The sequence below is a fragment of the Anomaloglossus baeobatrachus genome, chromosome 7 (assembly GCF_048569485.1).
Source record: "Anomaloglossus baeobatrachus isolate aAnoBae1 chromosome 7, aAnoBae1.hap1, whole genome shotgun sequence".
Taxonomy (NCBI): Eukaryota; Metazoa; Chordata; class Amphibia; order Anura; family Aromobatidae; genus Anomaloglossus; species Anomaloglossus baeobatrachus.
Window position 1 is genome coordinate 300,226,531 of NC_134359.1, and position 19,599 is coordinate 300,246,129.

At 56.1% G+C, this 19,599-nt stretch overlaps 1 protein-coding gene across 1 annotated transcript in view; it reads left to right on the forward strand.

Annotated features, from left to right (window-relative positions):
• Window positions 1–11,780: 11,780 nt before the first annotated feature.
• Window positions 11,781–19,599, forward strand: part of TLCD3B (TLC domain containing 3B) — a 58,939-nt gene continuing 51,120 nt past the window's right edge. The window contains 2 exon segments of the mRNA XM_075318557.1: window positions 11,781–12,247; window positions 12,249–12,322. Of these exon segments, the coding sequence (XP_075174672.1) occupies window positions 12,197–12,247; window positions 12,249–12,322 (125 nt within the window). The 5' untranslated portion in view covers window positions 11,781–12,196.

Here is a 19,599-nt window from a genome sequence, read left to right on the forward strand (position 1 = left end):
ACACACAGCGCCCCCTGCAGCCCCCCGCCACACACACCACACACACACACAGCGCCCCCTGCAGCCCCGCCACACAACACACACACAGCGCCCCCTGCAGCCCCCGCCACATACAGCGCCCCCTGCAGCCCCGCCACACACACACAGCGCCCCCTGCAGCCCCCGCCACCACACACACACACAGCGCCCCCTGCAGCCCCCGCCCACACACACACCACAGCGCCCCCTGCAGCCCCCCACACACACACACAGCGCCCCCTGCAGCCCCCGCCACACACACACACACACAGCGCCCCCTGCAGCCCCCGCCACACACACACACAGCGCCCCCTGCAGCCCCGCCCCACACACACACACACACACAGCGCCCCCTGCAGCCCCCGCCACACACACACACAGCGCCCCCTGCAGCCCCCGCCACACACACACACACAGCGCCCCCTGCAGCCCCGCCACACACACACACACACACACAGCCCCCCTGCAGCCCCCGCCACACACACACACAGCGCCCCCTGCAGCCCCAGCCACACACACACACACACAGCGCCCCCTGCAGCCCCCGCCACACACACACACAGCGCCCCCTGCAGCCCCGCCACACACACACACAGCGCCCCCTGCAGCCCCGCCACACACACACACAACACACACACACAGCGCCCCCTGCAGCCCGCCCCCAGGCCCCGCCACACACACACACAGCGCCCCCTGCAGCCCTGCCACACACACACACACACACAGCGCCCCCTGCAGCCCCCGCCACACACACACACAGCGCCCCTGCAGCCCGCACACACACACACACAGCGCCCCCTGCAGCCCCCGCCACACACACACAGCGCCCCTGCAGCCCCCGCCACACACACACACACACACACACAGCGCCCCCTGCAGCCCCCGCCCACACACACCACAGCGCCCCCTGCAGCCCCCGCCACACACACACAGCGCCCCCTGCAGCCCCCGCCACACACACACACACAGCACCCCCTGCAGCCCCCGCCACACACACACACACACAGCGCCCCCTGCAGCCCCCGCCACACACACACACACACACCGCCCCCTGCAGCCCCCCGCCACACACACACACACAGCGCCCCTGCAGCCCCCGCCACACACACACACACACGCCCCCTGCAGCCCCCCGCCACACACACACACACAGCGCCCCCTGCAGCCCCCGCCACACCACACACACACACACACACACACACACACACACACACACAGCGCCCCCCTGCAGCCCCCGCCACACACACACACACAGCGCCCCCTGCAGCCCCCGCCACACACACACACACAGCGCCCCCTGCAGCCCCCGCCACACACACACACACAGCGCCCCCTGCAGCCCCCGCCACACACACACACACACAGCGCCCCCTGCAGCCCCGCCACACACACACACACACAGCGCCCCCTGCAGCCCCCGCCACACACACACACAGCGCCCCCTGCAGCCCCCCGCCACACACACACACACACAGCGCCCCCTGCAGCCCCCGCGCTCAGTGCCCCCCGCTATCATCCTCTCACCCTCCTCCTGGCTCCGGGGTCTCCGCATCTCGCGAGACTTCGTTCCGCGTCTCTCGCTACCATGGGGATGAGTCTGCGGCTGAGCTGTACGGCGGCCACAAGAGGACAATCTTCCTCCGGCGAAGTCCCCCGTGTTGTGGAGGCTGCAGGCAGAGCGCGCTATTGGGTGGCGGAGGGTGACGTGCAGAGACTCGTGAGTGGGAATGTCACTAGTGGGTCACTGCGGGGGGGGGGGTGAGAATAAGGCACAGAGGGGGTGTGAGAAGAGCGCCCCACTTGGCCCCCTTTCCTGAGTGTTTTGTGCTGTTCCTCTGTTGCTCCTCCTGGAAATGTTCACATGGTATAGATGAGGCAGGAGACGTGTTCTGGATTCCGCAATTCACACATTACCAGGAGGAACGACAGAGGAACCGCACCAGCCGCTGTGGAGACCCGGCAGAAACACGCAGCGTTAACCCCTTCACCCCCCGCACCCTCTATGAGGGACTATACAGAGAACCGTGCGGGGACCGGAGAAAAGTCAGACAAAACTCCCTCATATTCAGAGCCGCCATGCTCAGCGATCACCTCCTCCTCCACCAGCGATCACCTCCTCCTCCACCAGCGATCACCTCCTCCACCACCAGCGATCACCTCCTCCACCACCAGCGATCACCTCCTCCACCACCAGCGATCACCTCCCTCCACCACCCACCAGCGATCACCTCCTCCTCCACCAGCGATCACCTCCTCCACCACCAGCGATCACCTCCTCCACCACCAGCGATCACCTCCTCCTCCACCAGAGGGCGCCATGCTCACAGCGATCACCTCCTCCACCACCAGCGATCACCTCCTCCACCACCAGAGGGCGCCGTGCTCACAGCGATCACCTCCTCCACCAGAGGGCGCCGTGCTCACAGCGATCACCTCCTCCTCCACCAGAGGGCGCCGTGCTCACAGCGATCACCTCCTCCACCACCAGAGGGCGCCGTGCTCACAGCAATCACCTCCTCCCTCCACCAGAGGGCGCCGTGCTCACAGCGATCACCTCCTCCACCACCAGAGGGCGCCGTGCTCACAGCGATCACCTCCTCCACCACCAGAGGGGCGCCGTGCTCACAGCAATCACCTCCTCCTCCACCAGAGGGCGCCGTGCTCACAGCGATCACCTCCTCCTCCACCAGAGGGCGCCGTGCTCACAGCGATCACCTCCTCCTCCACCAGAGGGCGCCGTGCTCACAGCGATCACCTCCTCCACCAGAGGGCGCCGTGCTCACAGCGATCACCTCCTCCTCCACCAGAGGGCGCCGTGCTCACAGCGATCACCTCCTCCACCAGAGGGCGCCGTGCTCACAGCGATCACCTCCTCCACCACCAGAGGGTGCCGTGCTCACAGCGATCACCTCCTCCACTAGAGGGCGCCGTGCTCACAGCGATCACCTCCCTCCACCAGAGGGCGCCCGTGCTCACAGCGATCACCTCCTCCACCAGAGGACGCCGTGCTCACAGCGATCACCTCCTCCACCAGAGGGCGCCGTGCTCACAGCGATCACCTCCTCCACCAGAGGGCGCCGTGCTCACAGCGATCACCTCCTCCACCAGAGGGGCACCGTGCTCACAGCGATCACCTCCTCCACCAGAGGGCGCCGTGCTCACAGCGATCACCTCCTCCACCAGAGGGCGCCGTGCTCACAGCGATCACCTCCTCCACCAGAGGGCGCCGTGCTCACAGCGATCACCTCCTCCACCAGAGGACGCCGTGCTCACAGCGATCACCTCCTCCACCACCAGAGGGCGCCGTGCTCACAGCGATCACCTCCTCCACCAGAGGGCGCCGTGCTCACAGCGATCACCTCCTCCTCCACCAGAGGGGCGCCGTGCTCACAGCAATCACCTCCTCCACCACCAGAGGGCGCCGTGCTCACAGCGATCACCTCCTCCTCCACCAGAGGGCGCCGTGCTCACAGCGATCACCTCCTCCACCAGAGGGCGCCGTGCTCACAGCGATCACCTCCTCCACCAGAGGGCGCCGTGCTCACAGCGATCACCTCCTCCACCAGAGGGCGCCGTGCTCACAGCGATCACCTCCTCCACCAGAGGGCGCCGTGCTCACAGCGATCACCTCCTCCACCACCAGAGGGCGCCGTGCTCACAGCGATCACCTCCTCCTCCACCAGAGGGCGCCGTGCTCACAGCGATCACCTCCTCCACCAGAGGGCGCCGTGCTCACAGCGATCACCTCCTCCACCACCAGAGGGCGCCGTGCTCACAGCGATCACCTCCTCCACCAGAGGGCGCCGTGCTCACAGCGATCACCTCCTCCACCAGAGGGCGCCGTGCTCACAGCGATCACCTCCTCCACCAGAGGGCGCCGTGCTCACAGCGATCACCTCCTCCACCAGAGGGCGCCGTGCTCACAGCGATCACCTCCTCCACCACCAGAGGGCGCCGTGCTCACAGCGATCACCCTCCTCCTCCACCAGAGGGCGCCGTGCTCACAGCGATCACCTCCTCCACCACCAGAGGGCGCCGTGCTCACAGCAATCACCTCCTCCACCAGAGGGCGCCGTGCTCACAGCGATCACCTCCTCCTCCTCCAGAGGGCGCCGTGCTCACAGCGATCACCTCCTCCACCAGAGGGCGCCGTGCTCACAGCGATCACCTCCTCCACCAGAGGGCGCCGTGCTCACAGCGATCACCTCCTCCACCAGAGGGCGCCGTGCTCACAGCGATCACCTCCTCCACCAGAGGGCGCCGTGCTCACAGCGATCACCTCCTCCTCCACCAGAGGGCGCCGTGCTCACAGCGATCACCTCCTCCACCACCAGAGGGCGCCGTGCTCACAGGCAATCACCTCCTCGCTCCACCAGAAGGGCGCCGTGCTCACAGCGATCACCTCCTCCACCAGAGGGCGCCGTGCTCACAGCGATCACCTCCTCCACCAGAGGGCGCCGTGCTCACAGCGATCACCTCCTCCACCACCAGAGGGGCACCGTGCTCACAGCGATCACCTCCTCCACCACCAGAGGGCGCCGTGCTCACAGCAATCACCTCCTCCTCCACCAGAGGGCGCCGTGCTCACAGCGATCACCTCCTCCTCCACCAGAGGGGCGCCGTGCTCACAGCGATCACCTCCTCCTCCACCAGAGGGCGCCGTGCTCACAGCGATCACCTCCTCCACCAGAGGGCGCCGTGCTCACAGCGATCACCTCCTCCACCAGAGGGCGCCGTGCTCACAGCGATCACCTCCTCCACCACCAGAGGGCGCCGTGCTCACAGCGATCACCTCCTCCACCAGAGGGCGCCGTGCTCACAGCGATCACCTCCTCCACCAGAGGGCGCCATGCTCACAAGCGATCACCTCCTCCTACCACCAGAGGGCGCCGTGCTCACAGCGATCACCTCCTCCACCACCAGAGGGCGCCGTGCTCACAGCGATCACCTCCTCCACCAGAGGGCGCCATGCTCACAGCGATCACCTCCTCCTCCACCAGAGGGTGCCGTGCTCACAGCGATCACCTCCTCCACCACCAGAGGGCGCCGTGCTCACAGCGATCACCTCCTCCTCCACCAGAGGGCGCCGTGCTCACAGCAATCACCTCCTCCACCAGAGGGCGCCGTGCTCACAGCGATCACCTCCTCCACCAGAGGGCGCCGTGCTCACAGCGATCACCTCCCTCCTCCACCAGAGGGCGCCGTGCTCACAGCAATCACCTCCTCCACCAGAGGGGCGCCATGCTCACAAGCGATCACCTCCTCCTCCTCCAGAGGACGCCGTGCTCACAGCGATCACCTCCTCCACCACCAGAGGGCGCCGTGCTCACAGCGATCACCTCCTCCACCAGAGGGTGCCGTGCTCACAGCGATCACCTCCCTCCACCAGAGGGCGCCGTGCTCACAGCGATCACCTCCTCCACCAGAGGGCGCCAGTGCTCACAGCGATCACCTCCTCCACCAGAGGGTGCCGTGCTCACAGCGATCACCTCCTCCTCCACCAGAGGGCGCCGTGCTCACAGCAATCACCTCCTCCTCCACCAGAGGGCGCCGTGCTCACAGCAATCACCTCCTCCACCAGAGGGGCGCCGTGCTCACAGCGATCACCTCCTCCACCAGAGGGCACCGGTGCTCACAGCGATCACCTCCTCCACCACCAGAGGGCGCCGTGCTCACAGCGATCACCTCCTCCACCACCAGAGGGCGCCGTGCTCACAGCGATCACCTCCTCCACCAGAGGGGGCGCCGTGCTCACAGCGATCACCTCCTCCACCAGAGGGCGCCGTGCTCACAGCGATCACCTCCTCCACCAGAGGGCGCCGTGCTCACAGCAATCACCTCCTCCACCAGAGGGCGCCGTGCTCACAGCGATCACCCTCCTCCACCAGAGGGCTCCCCCATTCTTCTGCCCCCCAGTCCCCCCCTATTCCTCTGTCCCCCCCCCAGTCCCCCCTATTCTTCTGCCTCCCCAATTCTTCTGCCCCCCTAGTCCCCCCCCATTCTTCGGGCCCCTCAGTCCCCCCCCTCCTATTCTTCTGTTCCCCCATTCCCCCTTTATTCTTCTACCCCCCCTCCACAGTCCCCCCTATTCCTCTGACCCCCCAGTCCCCCCCCCCCCTATTTTTCTGCCCCCCCCCCCCCGTTCCTCCCCTATTCTTCTGCCCTTCTGCCCCCCCCCCCCCAGTTCCCCCCTTGAGTTCCCCCCTATTCTTCTCCCCCCCTATTCTTCTCCCCCCTATTCTTCTCCCCCCCCCTATTCTTCTCCCCCCTATTCTTCTCCCCCCCCTATTCTTCTCCCCCCCCTATTCTTCTCCCCCCTATTCTTCTCCCCCCCCCCCCCTATTTCCCCCCCCCCATTCCTCCGCTTTCTTCCCATTTTGCAAATCAAAACTCCTGTAGGCAAAAAAGTTCGTTTTGCATAAATCCTCGCTCCGGCGGATTAACCCCTTCCTTTCCCTGGTGCCGTCACCCGCCGCCCGAGGGATAGTCATTTATTTTGCTCCTTCAGCCGTAATCAGTGGAGGAATCAGAGCAAATAGTTTTTGCTTTTCCTGCAGCGCCCCCGGAGGTGATACGGAATATTGCATGATGCCTATTGTAATCAGTGATCCGGGTCCTCCGGAGGAATATTCAAGGCATCCCCCATCATGTGCTCAGGAGGAGGAGGAGACGCCCCCTGTGGTCGGGAGGAGGAGGAGACGCCCCCTGTGGTCGGGGGGAGGAGGAGACGCCCCCTGTGGTCGGGGGGAGGAGGAGACGCCCCCTGTGGTCGGGGGGAGGAGGAGACGCCCCCTGTGGTCGGGAGGAGGAGGGGGGCGCCCCCTGTGGTCGGGGGGAGGAGGAGGCCCCCTGTGGTCGGGGGGAGGAGGGAGACGCCCCCCTGTGGTCGGGGGGAGGAGGAGACGCCCCCTGTGGTCGGGAGGAGGAGGAGGAGACGCCCCCTGTGGTCGGGAGGAGGAGGAGGAGACGCCCCCTGTGGTCGGGAGAAGGAGGGGACGCCCCCTGTGGTCGGAGGAGGAGGGGACGCCCCCTGTGGTCGGGGAGGAGGAGGGGACGCCCCCTGTGGTCGGGAGGAGGAGGAGGGCGCCCCCTGTGGTCGGGGAGGAGGGCGCCCCCTGTGGTCTGGAGGAGGAGGAGGAGACGCCCCCTGTGGTCAGGAGGAGGAGGGCGCCCCCTGTGGTCGGGAGGAGGAGGGGACGCCCCCTGTGGTCGGGAGGAGGAGGAGGGCGCCCCCTGTGGTCGGGAGGAGGAGGAGGACGCCCCCTGTGGTCGGGAGGAGGAGGAGGAGACGCCCCCTGTGGTCGGGAGGAGGAGGGCGCCCCCTGTGGTCGGGAGGAGGAGGAGGAGGGCGCCCCCTGTGGTCGGGAGGAGGAGGAGGACGCCCCCTGTGGTCGGGAGGAGGAGGAGGACGCCCCCTGTGGTCGGGAGGAGGAGGACGCCCCCCTGTGGTCGGGAGGAGGAGGAGGACGCCCCCTGTGGTCGGGGGTGAGGAGGAGGTCGCCCCCTGTGGTCGGGAGGAGGAGGAGGACGCCCCCTGTGGTCGGGGTGAGGAGGAGGACGCCCCCCTGTGGTCGGGAGGAGGAGGAGACGCCCCCTGTGGTCGGGGTGAGGAGGAGGACGCCCCCTGTGGTCGGGAGGAGGAAGAGTCGCCCCCTGTGGTCGGGGTGAGGAGGAGGGTGCCCCCTGTGGTCGGGGTGAGGAGGAGGACGCCCCCTGTGGTCGGGGGTGAGGAGGAGGGGGGGCGCCCCCTGTGGTCGGGAGGAGGAGGGGGGCGCCCCCTGTGGTCGGGAGGAGGAGGGGGGCGCCCCCTGTGGTCGGAGAAGGAAGAGACGCCCCCTGTGGTCGGGAGGAGGAGGGCGCCCCCTGTGGTCGGGGTGAGGAGGAGGAGACGCCCCCTGTGGTCGGGGAGGAGGAGGAGACGCCCCCTGTGGTCGGGAGGAGGAGGAGACGCCCCCTGTGGTCGGGGTGAGGAGGAGGACGCCCCCTGTGGTCGGGGTGAGGAGGAGGACGCCCCCTGTGGTCGGGAGGAGGAGGGGGGCGCCCCCTGTGGTCGGGAGGAGGAGGGGGGCGCCCCCTGTGGTCGGGAGGAGGAGGGGGGCGCCCCCTGTGGTCGGGGGGAGGAGGGGGGCGCCCCCTGTGGTCGGGGGGAGGAGGAGGGAGGAGGCCCCCTGTGGTCGGGAGGAGGAGGAAGGCCCCTGTGGTCGGGGGGAGGGGGCGCTGGGGGAGGGGCACATTAGGTGAGGGGGCGCTCCCGTGGTCGGGGTGAGGGGGTGCTGGGGGAGGGGCACATTAGGTGAGGGGGTGCTCCCTGTGGTCGGGGTGAGGGGGGTGCTGGGGGAGGGGCACATTAGGTGAGGGGGCGCTCCCTGTGGTCGGGGGGGAGGAGGAGGCCCCCTGTGGTCGGGGGGGAGGGGGCACATTAGGTGAGGGGGGCGCCCCCTGTGGTCGGGGTGAGGGGGGTGCTGGGGGAGGGGCACATTAGGTGAGGGGGGCGCTCCCTGTGGTCGGGGTGAGGGGGGTGCTGGGGGAGGGGCACATTAGGTGAGGGGGCGCTCCCTGTGGTCGGGGTGAGGGGGGTGCTGGGGGAGGGGCACATTAGGTGAGGGGGGCGCTCCCTGTGGTCGGGGTGAGGGGGGGCGCTGGGGGGAGGGGCACATTAGGTGAGGGGGCGCCCCCTGTGGTCGGGGTGAGGGGGGCGCTCGGTGAGGGCACATTAGGTGAGGGGGGCGCCCCCTGTGGTCGTAGTGAGGGGGGCGCTGGGGGAGGGGCACATTAGGTGAGGGGGGGCGCTCCCTGTGGTCGGGGTGAGGGGGGCGCTGGGGGAGGGGCACATTAGGTGAGGGGGGCGCCCCCTGTGGTCGTAGTGAGGGGGGGCGCTCGGTGAGGGCACATTAGGTGAGGGGGGCGCCCCCTGTGGTCGTAGTGAGGGGGGCGCTGGGGGAGGGGCACATTAGGTGAGGGGGGCGCTCCCTGTGGTCGGGGTGAGGAGGGCGCCCCCTGTGGTCGGGGTGAGGGGGGCGCTCGGTGAGGGCACATTAGGTGAGGGGGTGCGCCCCCTGTGGTCGGGGTGAGGGGCTTCCTGCAGACAGTTGCGGCCATTCCCAGCGCTGAGCGGTGACTGCGGAGTAAGCACAATCCGGGGCCTCCTGCATCAGCACAAGCTGCGGATCAATGTCTGCCCCAGGAAAATCAATCCACAGCAAAACTGCAGAGGGGGTGGGTACACCGGGGGTCTGCAAAGCTGGGGGGGTACACCGGGGGTCTGCACAGCTGGGGGGGTAACCGAGGGCCGGGGGTCTGCACAGCTGGGGGGGTACACCGGGGGTCTGCACAGCTGGGGGGGTAACCGGGGGCCGGGGGGTCTGCACAGCTGGGGGGGTAACCGGGGGCCGGGGGTCCGCACAGCTGGGGGGTACACGGGGGGCCGGGGGTCCGCACAGCTGGGCAGGGTACATGGGGGTCTGCACAGCTGGGGGGGTACATGGGGGGGTCGGGGGTCTGCACAGCTGGGGGGGTACATGGGGGGCCGGGGGTCTGCACAGCTGGGGGGGCAATGGGTCTGCACAGCTGGGGGGGTACACCGGGGGGCAGGGGGTGCACAGAGCTGGGGGGTACACCGGGGGCCGGGGGTCTGCACAGCTGGGGGTTTACGACCGGGTGCAGGGGGTGCACAGAGCTGGGGGAGGCTACACGGAACAGGGGGTCCTCAGAGCAGAGCTCTGGGAGAGCAGGGGGCGAGGCCACTACTCTAAAAAGGTGTAAATACACAACGACTCCAGCAACCAGTGAGTGCAGGCACTGAAATATACGTAATGTATGTACACAGCGACTGCACCAGCAGAATAGTGAGTGCAGCTCTGGGGTATAATACAGGAGGTAACTCAGGATCAGTAATGTAATGTATGTACACAGTGACTGCACAAGTAGAATAGTGAGTGCAGCTCTGGAGTATAATACAGGAGGTAACTCCGGATCAGTAATGTATGTACACAGTGACTGCACCAGCAGAACAGTGAGTGCAGCTCTGGAGTATAATACAGGAGGTAACTCAGGATCAGTAATGTAATGTATGTACACAGTGACTGCACCAGCAGAATAGTGAGTGCAGCTCTGGGGTATAATACAGGAGGTAACTCAGGATCAGTAATGTAATGTATGTACACAGTGACTGCACAAGTAGAATAGTGAGTGCAGCTCTGGAGTATAATACAGGAGGTAACTCCGATCAGTAATGTATGTACACAGTGACTGCACCAGCAGAACAGTGAGTGCAGCTCTGGAGTATAATACAGGAGGTAACTCAGGATCAGTAATGTAATGTATGTACACAGTGACTGCACCAGCAGAATAGTGAGTGCAGCTGTGGAGTATATACAGGAGGTAACTCAGGATCAGTAATGTATGTACACAGTGACTGCACCAGCAGAATAGTGAGTGCAGCTCTGGAGTATAATACAGGAGGTAACTCAGGATCAGTAATGTAATGTATGTACACAGTGACTGCACCAGCAGAATAGTGAGTGCAGCTCTGGAGTATAATACAGGAGGTAACTCAGGATCAGTAATGTATGTACACAGTGACTGCACCAGCAGAACAGTGAGTGTAGCTCTGGAGTATAATACAGGAGGTAACTCAGGATCAGTAATGTATGTACACAGTGACTGCACCAGCAGAACAGTGAGTGCAGCTCTGGAGTATAATACAGGGGGTAACTCAGGATCAGTAATGTATGTACACAGTGACTGCACCAGCAGAATAGTGAGTGCAGCTCTGGAGTATAATATAGGATTAGTAATGTAATGTATGTACACAGTGATTGCAGCAGCAGAATAGTGAGTGCAGCTCTGGAGGATAATACTGGAGGTAACTCAGGATCAGTAATGTATGTACACAGTGACTGCACCAGCAGAATAGTGAGTGCAGCTCTGGAGTATAATATAGGATTAGTAATGTAATGTATGTACACAGTGATTGCAGCAACAGAATAGTGAGTGCAGCTCTGGAGTATAATATAGGATTAGTAATGTAATGTATGTACACAGTGACTGTAGCAGCAGAATAGTGAGTGCAGCTCTGGAATATAATACAGGATGTAGCTCAGGATCAGTAATGTATATACACAGTGACTGCACCAGCAGAATAGTGAGTGCAGCTCTGGAGTATAATATAGGATTAGTAATGTAATGTATGTACACAGTGATTGCAGCAACAGAATAGTGAGTGCAGCTCTGGAGTATAATATAGGATTAGTAATGTAATGTATGTACACAGTGACTGTAGCAGCAGAATAGTGAGTGCAGCTCTGGAATATAATACAGGATGTAGCTCAGGATCAGTAATGTATATACACAGTGACTGCACCAGCAGAATAGTGAGTGCAGCTCTGGAGTATAATATAGGATTAGTAATGTAATGTATGTACACAGTGACTGCACCAGCAGAATAGTGAGTGCAGCTCTGGAGTATAATATAGGATTAGTAATGTAATGTATGTACACAGTGATTGCACCAGCAGAATAGTGAGTGCAGCTCTGGAGAATATTTTGCTGGTTTCACAGTGAATCCTCTTTTCTTTTGTCATTCTTGCAGATCGGGTCCATCCATAGATAACGTGGAGGGAGCGGTGAGCGCAGCTGCTGAGTGTCAGCTCTTCAGACGAGCCGCGTGCTGTCGGCGAGGCATGGCGTGGCGGTGGGCAGCCGCTGTGACGTGGCCCCCGGCAGCTGTCAGGAGATGAGGGGCGGTGTGGCTTATAATAAGGATTACACTGAAGACATGTGAACCCGGATTATGACAGCCGGAGCAGCGTGCTGCAGACTCCAAATCCACGCTGTGCCTTTAAATCCCTCCTCCTGGCGGTGCCGTCCTCCTGTCGCTGTCACTGACAGCCTCTGTGACTGTCTATGCGCTGCCGGGGAGAGCGGCAGCATCCAGCCTCATCCCTGATCAGCAGGGTACCACTCATCATCCCCTCCCCCGCCGCTCCATGCCCCCCTCCCCACTGTCTCTTTGTCTTTTCCTAGGACTCTGCCCCCTTTTGTCCGTCTGTCTGTGTGCCCCCCTCTCCGGCGTGTGTGTGTGAAGCGTGTCCCCCCCTGTGCGGTGTCTCTCTGTCTCCCCCTCCCCCACCCCAACCCCCCATCCCCGTCTCTCGTCTCCATCCTCTCCTCTGCCGCAATGGTACATGTCCTGGCCGCTGGCAGCCTCTTCTTCCCGGGTCTCTTCCTCCCTCTCCAAGGCCGGACTGCGGAGGCTGCGGCTATTCCGAGGGGAGGAATCCAACACCGTCATAGTGTCCGCCAGGTACCGGGGGGCCCGGGGCGCTATATCCACAACTGCGGGCGAGCCGTGCCCGGGAGATGCCCCCGTATGTGTGTCACTGCCAGATCACAGATACACAGGGAGCAGAGCCGGCTAGTGTTACATAGGACTGCCGGTGACTGCACCACCTGTACTCAGATGGCACTGTGTGATCTGTGCTGTTACATGGGACTGCAGGTGACCGAGACTGCACCACCTGTACTCAGAGATTGCACTGTGTGATCTGTGCTGTTACATGGGACTGCACCACCTGTACTCAGAGATTGCACTGTGTGATCTGTGCTGTTACATGGGACTGCACCACCTGTACTCAGATAGCACTGTGTGATCTGTGCTGTTACATAGGACTGCCGGTGACTGCACCACCTGTACTCAGAGATAGCACTGTGTGATCTGTGCTGTTACATGGGACTGCAGGTGACATGTACTACATTATCTGTGCTGTTACATAGGACTGCAGGTGACCGAGACTGCACCACCTGTACTCAGAGATAGCACTGTGTGATCTGTGCTGTTACATGGGACTGCACCACCTGTACTCAGAGATAGCACTGTGTGATCTCTGCTGTTACATGGGACTGCAGGTGACCGAGACTGCACCACCTGTACTCAGAGATAGCACTGTGTGATCTGTGCTGTTACATGGGACTGCAGGTGAAATGTACTACATTATCTGTGCTGTTACATAGGACTGCAGGTGACTGCACCACCTGTACTCAGAGATAGCACTGTGTGATCTGTGGTGTTACATAGGACTGCAGGTGACATCTACTACATTATCTGTACTCAGAGATATCACTGTGCTATCTGTGGTGTTACATAGGACTGCAGGTGACATCTACTACATTATCTGTGCTGTTACATAGGACTGCAGGTGACCGGGACTGCACCACCTGTACTCAGAGAGATAGCACTGTGTTATCTGTGGTGTTACATAGGACTGCAGGTGACATCTACTACATTATCTGTACTCCGAGAAATATCACTGTGTTATCTGTGGTGTTACATAGGACTGCAGGTGACATCTACTACATTATCTGTACTCAGAGAGATATCACTGTGTTATCTGTGGTGTTACATAGGACTGCAGGTGACATCTACTACATTATCTGTACTCAGATATATCACTGTGTTATCTGTGGTGTTACATAGGACTGCAGGTGACATCTACTACATTATCTGTACTCAGAGATATCACTGTGTTATCTGTGGTGTTACATAGGACTGCAGGTGACATCTACTACATTATCTGTACTCAGATATCACTGTGTTATCTGTGGTGTTACATAGGACTGCAGGTGACATCTACTACATTATCTGTACTCAGAGATATCACTGTGTTATCTGTGGTGTTACATAGGACTGCAGGTGACATCTACTGCATTATCTGTACTCAGAGATATCACTGTGTTATCTGTGGTGTTACATAGGACTGCAGGAGACATCTACTACATTATCTGTACTCAGAGATATCACTGTGTTATCTGTGGTGTTACATGGGACTGCAGGTGACATCTACTACATTATCTATACTCAGAGATATCACTGTTATCTGTGGTGTTACATAGGACTGCAGGTGACATCTACTACATTATCTGTACTGAGAAATATCACTGTTATCTGTGGTGTTACATAGGACTGCAGGTGACATCTACTACATTATCTGTACTCAGAGAGATCTCACTGTGTTATCTGTGGTGTTACATAGGACTGCAGGTGACATCTACTACATTATCTGTACTCAGAGATATCACTGTGTTATCTGTGGTGTTACATAGGACTGCAGGTGACATCTACTACATTATCTGTACTCATAGAGATATCACTGTGTTATCTGTGGTGTTACATAGGACTGCAGGTGACATCTACTACATTATCTGTACCCAGAGATATCACTGTATTATCTGTGGTGTTACATGGGACTGCAGGTGACATCTACTACATTATCTGTACTCAGAGAGATATCACTGTGTTATCTGTGGTGTTACATAGGACTGCAGGTGACATCTACTACATTATCTGTGCTGTTACATAGGACTGCAGGTGACCGGGACTGCACCACCTGTACTCAGAGAGATAGCACTGTGTTATCTGTGGTGTTACATAGGACTGCAGGTGACATCTACTACATTATCTGTGCTCTTACATAGGACTGCAGGTGACTGCACCACCTGTACTCAGAGATAGCACTGTGTGATCTGTGGTGTTACATAGGACTGCAGGTGACATCTACTACATTATCTGTACTCAGAGATATCACTGTGCTATCTGTGGTGTTACATAGGACTGCAGGTGACATCTACTACATTATCTGTGCTGTTACATAGGACTGCAGGTGACCGGGACTGCACCACCTGTACTCAGAGAGATAGCACTGTGTTATCTGTGGTGTTACATAGGACTGCAGGTGACATCTACTACATTATCTGTACTCCGAGAAATATCACTGTGTTATCTGTGGTGTTACATAGGACTGCAGGTGACATCTACTACATTATCTGTACTCAGAGAGATATCACTGTGTTATCTGTGGTGTTACATAGGACTGCAGGTGACATCTACTACATTATCTGTACTCAGAGAGATATCACTGTGTTATCTGTGGTGTTACATAGGACTGCAGGTGACATCTACTACATTATCTGTACTCAGAGATATCACTGTGTTATCTGTGGTGTTACATAGGACTGCAGGTGACATCTACTACATTATCTGTACTCAGATATCACTGTGTTATCTGTGGTGTTACATAGGACTGCAGGTGACATCTACTACATTATCTGTACTCAGAGATATCACTGTGTTATCTGTGGTGTTACATAGGACTGCAGGTGACATCTACTGCATTATCTGTACTCAGAGATATCACTGTGTTATCTGTGGTGTTACATAGGACTGCAGGAGACATCTACTACATTATCTGTACTCAGAGATATCACTGTGTTATCTGTGGTGTTACATGGGACTGCAGGTGACATCTACTACATTATCTATACTCAGAGATATCACTGTTATCTGTGGTGTTACATAGGACTGCAGGTGACATCTACTACATTATCTGTACTGAGAAATATCACTGTTATCTGTGGTGTTACATAGGACTGCAGGTGACATCTACTACATTATCTGTACTCAGAGAGATCTCACTGTGTTATCTGTGGTGTTACATAGGACTGCAGGTGACATCTACTACATTATCTGTACTCAGAGATATCACTGTGTTATCTGTGGTGTTACATAGGACTGCAGGTGACATCTACTACATTATCTGTACTCATAGAGATATCACTGTGTTATCTGTGGTGTTACATAGGACTGCAGGTGACATCTACTACATTATCTGTACCCAGAGATATCACTGTATTATCTGTGGTGTTACATGGGACTGCAGGTGACATCTACTACATTATCTATACTCAGAGATATCACTGTTATCTGTGGTGTTACATAGGACTGCAGGTGACATCTACTACATTATCTGTACTGAGAAATATCACTGTTATCTGTGGTGTTACATAGGACTGCAGGTGACATCTACTACATTATCTGTACTCAGAGAGATCTCACTGTGTTATCTGTGGTGTTACATAGGACTGCAGGTGACATCTACTACATTATCTGTACTCAGAGATATCACTGTGTTATCTGTGGTGTTACATAGGACTGCAGGTGACATCTACTACATTATCTGTACTCATAGAGATATCACTGTGTTATCTGTGGTGTTACATAGGACTGCAGGTGACATCTACTACATTATCTGTACCCAGAGATATCACTGTATTATCTGTGGTGTTACATGGGACTGCAGGTGACATCTACTACATTATCTGTACTCAGAGAGATATCACTGTGTTATCTGTGGTGTTACATAGGACTGCAGGTGACATCTACTACATTATCTGTGCTGTTACATAGGACTGCAGGTGACCGGGACTGCACCACCTGTACTCAGAGAGATAGCACTGTGTTATCTGTGGTGTTACATAGGACTGCAGGTGACATCTACTACATTATCTGTGCTCTTACATAGGACTGCAGGTGACTGCACCACCTGTACTCAGAGATAGCACTGTGTGATCTGTGGTGTTACATAGGACTGCAGGTGACATCTACTACATTATCTGTACTCAGAGATATCACTGTGCTATCTGTGGTGTTACATAGGACTGCAGGTGACATCTACTACATTATCTGTGCTGTTACATAGGACTGCAGGTGACCGGGACTGCACCACCTGTACTCAGAGAGATAGCACTGTGTTATCTGTGGTGTTACATAGGACTGCAGGTGACATCTACTACATTATCTGTACTCCGAGAAATATCACTGTGTTATCTGTGGTGTTACATAGGACTGCAGGTGACATCTACTACATTATCTGTACTCAGAGAGATATCACTGTGTTATCTGTGGTGTTACATAGGACTGCAGGTGACATCTACTACATTATCTGTACTCAGAGAGATATCACTGTGTTATCTGTGGTGTTACATAGGACTGCAGGTGACATCTACTACATTATCTGTACTCAGAGATATCACTGTGTTATCTGTGGTGTTACATAGGACTGCAGGTGACATCTACTACATTATCTGTACTCAGATATCACTGTGTTATCTGTGGTGTTACATAGGACTGCAGGAGACATCTACTACATTATCTGTACTCAGAGATATCACTGTGTTATCTGTGGTGTTACATGGGACTGCAGGTGACATCTACTACATTATCTATACTCAGAGATATCACTGTTATCTGTGGTGTTACATAGGACTGCAGGTGACATCTACTACATTATCTGTACTGAGAAATATCACTGTTATCTGTGGTGTTACATAGGACTGCAGGTGACATCTACTACATTATCTGTACTCAGAGAGATCTCACTGTGTTATCTGTGGTGTTACATAGGACTGCAGGTGACATCTACTACATTATCTGTACTCAGAGATATCACTGTGTTATCTGTGGTGTTACATAGGACTGCAGGTGACATCTACTACATTATCTGTACTCATAGAGATATCACTGTGTTATCTGTGGTGTTACATAGGACTGCAGGTGACATCTACTACATTATCTGTACCCAGAGATATCACTGTATTATCTGTGGTGTTACATAGGACTGCAGGTGACATCTACTACATTATCTGTACTCAGAGATATCACTGTGTTATCTGTGGTGTTACATAGGACTGCAGGTGACATCTACTACATTATCTGTACTCAGAGATATCACTGTGTTATCTGTGGTGTTACATAGGACTGCAGGTGACATCTACTACATTATCTGTACTCAGAGATATCACTGTGTTATCTGTGGTGTTACATAGGACTGCAGGTGACCTCTACTACATTATCTGTACTCGGAGATATCACTGTGTTATCTGTGGTGTTACATAGGACTGCAGGTGACATCTACTACATTATCTGTACTCAGAGATATCACTGTGTTATCTGTGGTGTTACATAGGACTGCAGGTGACATCTACTACATTATCTGTACTCAGAGATATCACTGTGTTATCTGTGGTGTTACATAGGACTGCAGGTGACATCTACTACATTATCTGTACTCAGAGATATCACTGTGTTATCTGTGGTGTTACATGGGACTGCAGGTGACATCTACTATATTATCTGTACTCAGAGATATCACTGTGCTATCTGTGGTGTTACATAGGACTGCAGGTGACATCTACTACATTATCTGTACTCAGAGAGATATCACTGTGTTATCTGTGGTGTTACATAGGACTGCAGGTGACATCTACTACATTATCTGTACTCAGAGATATCACTGTGTTATCTGTGGTGTTACATAGGACTGCAGGTGACATCTACTACATTATCTGTACTCAGAGATATCTCTGTGTTATCTGTGGTGTTACATAGGACTGCAGGTGACATCTACTACATTATCTGTACTCAGAGATACCACTGTGTTATCTGTGGTGTTACATAGGACTGCAGGTGACATCTGCTACATTATCTGTACTCAGAGATATCACTGTGCTATCTGTGGTGTTACATAGGACTGCAGGTGACATTTACTACATTATCTGTACTCAGAGATATCACTGTGTTATCTGTGGTGTTACATAGGACTGCAGGTGACATCTACTCCATTATCTGTACTCAGAGATATCACTGTGTTATCTGTGGTGTTACATAGGACTGCAGGTGACATCTACTACATTATCTGTACTCAGAGATATCACTGTGTTATCTGTGGTGTTACATAGGACTGCAGGTGATATCTACTACATTATCTGTACTCAGAGAGATATCACTGTGTTATCTGTGGTGTTACATAGGACTGCAGGTGACATCTACTACATTATCTGTACTCAGAGAGATATCACTGTGTTATCTGTGGTGTTACATAGGACTGCAGGTGACATCTACTACATTATCTGTATTCAGAGATATCACTGTGTTATCTGTGGTGTTACATAGGACTGCAGGTGATATCTACTACATTATCTGTACTCAGAGAGATATCACTGTTATCTGTGGTGTTACATAGGACTGCAGGTGACATCTACTACATTATCTGTACTCAGAGATATCACTGTGTTATCTGTGGTGTTACATAGGACTGCAGGTGACATCTACTACATTATCTGTACTCAGAGATATCACTGTGCTATCTGTGGTGTTACATAGGACTGCAGGTGACATCTACTACATTATCTGTACTCAGAGATATCACTGTGTTATCTGTGGTGTTACATAGGACTGCAGGTGACATCTACTACATTATCTGTACTCAGAGATATCACTGTGTTATCTGTGGTGTTACATAGGACTGCAGGTGACATCTATTCTGCACCAGCAGAATAGTGAGTGCAGCTCTGGAGTATAATACAGGAGGTAACTCAGGATCAGTAATGTAATGTACACAGCGACTCCAACAGCAGAATAGGGAGTACAGCTCTGGAGTATAATACAGGGGGTAACTCAGGATCAGTAATGTAATGTATGTACACAGTGACTGCACCAGCAGAATAGTGAGTGCAGCTCTGGAGTATAATACAGGGGGTAACTCAGGATCAGTAATGTAATGTATGTACACAGTGACTGCACCAGCAGAATAGTGAGTGCAGCTCTGGAGTATAATACAGGGGGTAACTCAGGATCAGTAATATAATGTATGTACACAGTGACTGCACCAGCAGAATAGTGAGTGCAGCTCTGGAGTATAATACAGGGGGTAACTCAGGATCAGTAATGTAATGTATGTACACAGTGAC